The sequence below is a fragment of the Anneissia japonica genome, unplaced genomic scaffold (genome assembly GCF_011630105.1).
Source record: "Anneissia japonica isolate Jap-2015-1 unplaced genomic scaffold, ASM1163010v1 scaffold287920_len488460_cov166, whole genome shotgun sequence".
Classification (NCBI taxonomy): Eukaryota; Metazoa; Echinodermata; class Crinoidea; order Comatulida; family Comatulidae; genus Anneissia; species Anneissia japonica.
Window position 1 is genome coordinate 471672 of NW_022745460.1, and position 7369 is coordinate 479040.

Here is a 7369-nt window from a genome sequence, read left to right on the forward strand (position 1 = left end):
ACTAAAAGGAACACCGACACAGCTTCAACCAGCATCAGACTTCCTGGTAATGCCAGCACAGCCAGGTCTGACTCACCCCCTACACAAGAACCTAAGAATTCTCATATGTTATGTATCAGGAAAAGCTTACAATCAAAAGGATTTACCACAGGGACTATAGATATTATACTAGCATCATGGCGAGAGGAAATGAAGGCTCAATATCAAACTATGGCTAACAGATGATTTGAATTTTGTGAGAAAAAGAATTGTGACATTATTTCACCACCTTTGACATTACCCCTTGAGTTTTTATCAGATATGTTTAAATCATGTTTATCGTATAGTTCTATTAATACTGCCAGAAGTGTGTTGTCTTTTTGCTGTAGGTCAAGATTATTATCTCATCAATATAATAAGACAATAATGTGAATCCCCTTTGTATCAATTTGAATACGGTATTTATTCGAATAGGCCTATGTATATACATATATATTTGCATAGCACACTCATTTTGGGTTTGTGCACTCTTGTATTCATAATCAGTGTACCATGTCACACAGGGCTGACCCAAGCCATGTTTGAGTCTGTCGTGTGTTTCATTCTTGAAATCCTGAGCTGCACTGATGAGATCTAACAACATCGAAACGGTACTGTCTGCAGATTGGAATATATATATATATATATATATATATGCCTATATATACATTCTTAAAAAAGTCATTTGCCTTGAACACACGATCAAGATTATTAGAATACAAAGGAAGGTAATATTATCAATGATGAAATGTTTAATGACAAAATATAAAATCAATCAATATGGATAAATTTAATTAAATAGTAGGCCTAGTAGTAAAGCTTTATTTATCATATAACTTAACTATTTATATGCTGGTTTTCTTTATGGCCGTGATGAAAGAGAAAAAAAAATATATAAATCAAATGTTTGAAAAATACAATATGAAGGAATATTAGTATATAATCAATATAAGTATATCATACGACGGTTTAGGGGCCGTTTTATAAGTAAAAGATTAGAAATAAATTACACTTTGTATCAACTCGTACGCAGTTACTATGCCGCCCTCTTTTGTCCTTGCTACAGCGTTATAATTCATGCTATTTTTGGCACCCAAACACTCGCTGGAAAAATGCAGTCACTTCCAGACACAAAGGAAAAAACATAGGCCTACTAAAATATTTGGTGGAAATGACCAAAAATAGAAATACGAAACAAGGCTCCTAATTCGTTACATTAATATAGGGTAGACTTGCTAACCAACCTTAAATGTAATACAAAACACAAAATGACAAAATAGTTATGACTAGGGCTTACCTGCACCATTGAAATTGGAGCACTCATGTAAAATTAAAAAGATTCTAATTGAATATGCAATATATTTATATAGTTGATGAAAGAGAGTTGTATTTAAATGTAAAAAATAAATATGTCAACGGTATAACATAGTATTAATAGTTTTTCTTGATATAGGCCCCTACCTGTATTGTACAGTGAAACCTTAGGTGAATAAGTACATATCTTAGGCTCAACGCCCCAGAATACGTGATAACTTGCGGCCTAACGCATCTGAAATAGAGAACTGGGGTGGTAGGAGGGACGAACAAAAATGTCTTGAGTGCATTCTTGTTGGAAGCTAGAGGAAAAAGGGCAGAGGCGGGAGTGACATAACCGAACGAAATTTGAGCGCTGGAGGAAGGGCGCGATATGTTCACTAACCATGTCGTGGTTTCGGTGCAGATCTGTCTTTCTTTTGTCTTTAACTTCGAAAAGCCTCCTTTTTATGTAAGTACATTTGAACATGAATGAACGATCTACTGGTTGTCATCTATTAAAGCTCCACCAAGTTCTGTATTGAGCTGAAGTTTGTCATAAGCATTATCCTCACCTGACGACACAGTCCCACACCTTACCGATAAATCTCCACATACGATTGTCTTTTGGCGGCATATGATCTCCAGCATTCAGCTTGCCAGAGTCGTTGGCTGAACCCATGTTGTGTTTTCCAGACGTAGAATGAACTGCAGCTATTTAGCATATTGTAGATGTCGTCATGATCTTGTTGACGATCCCTTACAGGAAACATTGTATTCGTTACCAGTATTTTCTTTGCCTGAATGAATGTCAGTATCGGTAATGGAATCATGTTTTTTTTCTTGGAGAAGATGTGAGTTTACATTTTCATATGATGCACCGTGCGACGCGCCGTCTGGCTCTCTTCTACACTGCTGCGACGCTTGTTGTATGTCAGCGTACTGTACATTAAGTGTATCGTCGGCTTCGTATATACCTTGCTTTAGGCCTACTTGCTCTTTTCGTCCTTTTGAGCTTTTATTCGGCACCGGATACATAACAGCACTTAATCCGTTTTGTTTCATAGCTATCGAATCCATGTCTTCGGCAATGAGTACGGGGCGCCAAACGACACACTACCTGTTCTCAGGGGTGGCGCCAGGATTTGCCCGACGGGGGGGGGGGCGAGGTCCCCGACGAGGGGGCCGATGCCTCCGGCGAGGGGTCAGATTTCCCTGACGAAAGCAATGTGGGCGTGGTCGAGCTTCGATTTCGAAAGTAGTCCAGGGGTGGAAGCCCCCTAAAATTTTAACAATTTAGGAGTTTCAAAGGCTTATTTATTCGATTTTAGAGTCTACTAATAATGTAGAAAATACATCATGTTTTGTAATATACGAAAGTTATTCTGTCTTTACAAAACATATTTTTTAAAAGACAAAACCATGTTTGTCTGTACAAAACATAGGTCTATCTTGTAATAGACAAAAGCATGTTTGTCTGCACGAAACATGTTTTGTAAAAGACAAAACCATGTTCGTCTGTACAAAACGTGTTTTGAAAAGACAAAACCATGTTAGTCTATACAAAACATGTTTTGTAATAGACAAAACCATGTTTGTCTGTACTGTCTAATACATTTAGTTGGTATCTTGAGTTAACAAGAGACCTATGTAGTATGATTAATTTCGACCTTATCGGAAATGTGTATTTCTTGTAATCCCTGAGTATAGGTTTGTAGGGTTTTCCCCTAGTGTTTACAGGTAGTGATATTGCAGAAGCTCGGATACATTGTGTATACATTACATTCAACTACTCTGTAAGTTAATCATTGCAATACTACACGTATTGTAGTTTAAATTATAATGTATATCTGGCAGATGTTGATGTGACGTAATTAAGAAAAAATAACAATAAAGCCTATATACGATAAAGGCACATCCATGCACAATTATCTATACGCAAACTATTTTTTTTAATTGTCTTACTGCTTCTTAATTTTTTCTATTATGAAATCATTGTTTATGGGTTTTTTATATTTACAAAATATGTTTTAGTTACATAGTAATGAAGAAAAATACCAGTATAAAACGATAACATAATGATTTTTACTTAAAACTTAGTTTAACATTTAATCAAACAACCGATAAATCAATCAAACATCATAGCCTAAATACGATATAGTCTTAATTGAGTTAATTGAGTCAAGCTATACTAAAGTATAGTTAATATCATTTCAACTCATTAAACGCTGGTGATTGCATTATCAACCACAAAGCATCTATGAGCAAAACATTCCGCTGATTTCAACCAATTATCTGCGGATAAAAATTTGGTTATTTGCTTATGTTCTCATTGTGCTTACGCATCAATTTCACTGTAATCCTCGCTAAACTGAACCACGCTTCCTTTCCCACTTTCTTCACTCCCAATGAACACTTTCTGGAAGCGACCTGAGTCTTTGTGACTAAATGATTTGGAACTGCATGATGGAGAAGTCTGACCACCAACCATGGCATGTGAAATTCCTTTTCGGTTTCCAGTTCGTTTGCCTCTGTCAACGGCTGGTAAGATAAAACATATAATGGAATGTCAAAATAAACGAGTACCTATCTAGTGTGGAGTAAGAGTAGGATTATTTTTGAGTGAATCACTCCAAGTATAAACCGCCAAATTTTTGGGGAAAAATTAGTGTTTCTGTAGTCAAAAGCTACGTATTTGATTATTTATTACTGTTACACAATAATATATAGGCCAATACACAGATGACCCAAAAAGGGTTCTGGGCCTGTTGCCAACTCCTTCTTTCAGCTTAGGCCTACCTGAATTCTGGTATACCACTTCAACTGCGGTATCGTGGTACACCACCTCAACTGCTGTATTATGGTACAGGTATTCATTGTTGCCTTTTACATCCTGGTACACAACCTCGTCAGCTGTGGTTTTCTGGTTTTTGACAACAGCGTTATGTATCGCATACTCGTGTACATCTTCAGCTACATAGTCTTGATATACAACTTTATCTACGGGTTTTTCATATCTGTACAAAAACAAAGTACCAACGCGTTAAGCTTGACCAATAAAAGGTCCAGGGTGGTGTCCAGTGTTGTTCATAATACAGTAACATCATAGGTATTAGATGTTGCGAAATTACTAAATTACCTCTATTACTATTTCAGTTTATGAGGATGTATTGAATTTATTATTTCAGTAAATCCTACAATATTTACTATAATGATATAACAATTCCATTTAGAAAGCACGGCCCCCGCTATGAGCTTACACCTAATAATGAAACATAAATTAATGTTACAAAAATATATTACAACAAGGTGTGGTGAAAAATAAGTGATTTTGTTATTATTAGATAGTGGAATACTTTATTAAATATACTACTAATCATGTGTGGCGCCAGGGCCCCTTTGGGGAGAGCTCCCCCACCTCCCCCGTCGGGTAGAAAAACCACAATTCGTCTGGGAGAAAAACATATATACATTTATTTTTACATATTAGTATACCCCAAAAACGATTATTAAATAAGCATTCTAAATTGTCATATTTGTCGGTGGCTTCGCCCACTGGAACACTTTCGAGAGATTTTTTTCGTCGTGGTCATCGTCCCCACCCCCCCCCCCGGGACCTCGGACCCCCAGTCGGGAAAATCCTGGCGCCAAAACTGCTACTAATTTTATGCAAAGGGAATAGGCCTATTTGCCAATTTAATATGAATAATATCAATAATAATAATTATGAATATTCATATGACAGTATATTAATACTATAAATAATTAAATAATAATAATGGTTATAATAATGATGTTGATGATGATGACAAAGACGATGCCGTGACTCCGCCAACGCTAAAGACACTGACAGTGACAACGACAATGGAAAGGGTTAATGATATTCATAATCGTAATCATAATTATTAATTAACAATAACCATAAAAATAACCAAACCAAATGAAAATCGTTTAGATCCTAACAGAGTACTGTGATAGCATCATTACCCTGGTTTTGTTCTTCTCTGCTTGCGTCGGATTAACAAGTAACTTAGTAAAATGATTGCGATTGTGACAACGACACTTGACGCTATAGCAGCAACAATCCACAAGTTAGGAACTGCCTTCATTTCTGATAGTGTTTCCTTTGATGGATGCATAAATCCAACTGAAGTGTATTCTGATGATGTGTTTTCTGTAACGAAAGATTGAGTGGCGGTGGGCCAAATATGACTTGTCTGGTGTACCGGTATTGTTGATGTTGGCATTTTTTCGGTGGCCCCTGGCACAGGACATATTCCTCTATGCACGTCTATAACATGATTTTAAAAAAGAAAACACCATTATTATATGTCAGTTTAGCTTGATTTTGTTGTTTCTTTGAATCTAATATAGGTTCGATTACAGTAATAAAAATACATCACATAAATCACGTAAAAATGTGTAACATCTCAGAAATATATCGGTATCTTGAAGGACACAAAAATAAGCATGTGCAGTTTTATTATGGTCTATTATTTACGTGTGAATAATTGTTTCTTCAAATATTTAAAAAAAGAAAGTGACAAACAAGTGACAATTGAATAAGCAAACATTCTTTTACTTGAGAGGTAGGCTAAAATGGTTGTCAACCCCCACCCTTACAACCAACTAGTAAAACATCGTTGCAGTCGGTATTTCTAATGTCTACACTACTGTTTATGTATGGTAATTTTCATGTCTTGTTTGATATATTTTTTTGTACAATTTAGTTATATCATTGTTTTTTATTGAAAGTTGTAATGGCAACGCATCCCATCCTTGTGTAGTCTATAATTTGTAAAAGAAATTACAAAATTTGAATTCTAGCATAAATGAACATATGAGAAGTAATATTACGTTGTTTCAACCTCCTCCTTCAAATTTACCCACCTCTCCCCCTCTACACCGATGGCATTACTTACCCGTGACCTCGCAAACGATGGTGTCTACCATACGAGTTGTGGCGCAATCGATATTTGTAATGTTCACATTATCAATAATTATTGAATCCCATACTGTAATTGTTGCGCATCCCATAATTATGTCATCGCGAGGCGGGTTTTGCACATGAACATTAAATGCAATATCTTGAAAGATTTTTAGGATATATAGCAGATTTTCTGTCAACTGCACGTACTCGTCGAAGCTGTTTATTACTGTGATGTTGCCGCCTATTTGTTCGCATTCACGCTGAGCATCAGTACATGATCGGCCTCTCCTTTCCATCATCATGTATTTGTAGCAGTTTGGTGATTTATATATATTATCTTCTGTAAACATGAAAGTGAGATGTTTTTCTTCCATCTAATTTAAATTTTCAATTGTGTAAATAAATGGACACAAAATTCTAATCAAATTATGAGTCATGATGTCTAAATCTTCATCTTTTCTAGGATTACCATAAAACTTCCAATAATAACCCATTACTCTATTAGTAGCCCCTTCTTGTAACCCACCCTAGAAGTTTATATATTGAAATAACCCACTACTCTAATTATAACCCATGGGGTTACTATTATAATAAAAAAAAACTATAGGCAAAATGACTCAAATCAACGTTTTTGTCGCTTTAACACGCTTTACTGTATTCCTTAAAATGAGCATTCGTCACAATCAAGTTTTTTTTACTCGTAGTATAGTTATGTTTATGAATTACTATTTTCAAGTGCTCAGATCAGGGGCGGCGCTAGCGGTGTCCGGGGTCAAAGAATACCCTCCCATCTGGGACCTCTGGACCCCCCGCCTGTCGGGGAATTTCCATGGCATGGTCGTCGGCGAAAAATCAAATCTCGAGCGCCGAAAGTACAATTCAAGCATACCTTACCAAGCTATCAAAATTTCAGGGATTAAAAACTGTTTAGTGCGAGCAGTGCTACCGTATGTGTCAGGTGTTGTATACTATTGCGATCGTATGGGTTGCAGTGGTGCGCCAGCTCGTCCCCGACAGGGGGATGGTACCACCGACATCCTTTGTCTAGGCTAGGCTTCCCCGATTGGGGGTGGGGGCGGGCGAATTTCCTGGCGCCACCCCTGCAAGTGCCTACATTAAGCTTAGTAA

At 36.6% G+C, this 7369-nt stretch overlaps 1 protein-coding gene across 1 annotated transcript; it reads right to left on the reverse strand.

Moving 5' to 3' along the window:
• Window positions 1–3463: 3463 nt before the first annotated feature.
• Window positions 3464–6342, reverse strand: LOC117119953. Its single transcript, XM_033264928.1, has 4 exons — window positions 6234–6342; window positions 5299–5602; window positions 4111–4328; window positions 3464–3852 (listed from the first exon to the last, which is right to left on the reverse strand). Exons 1-4 carry the CDS (start codon window positions 6262–6264, stop codon window positions 3650–3652), a joined length of 756 nt encoding a protein of 251 aa, XP_033120819.1. The 5' UTR covers window positions 6265–6342; the 3' UTR covers window positions 3464–3649.
• Window positions 6343–7369: the final 1027 nt, after the last annotated feature.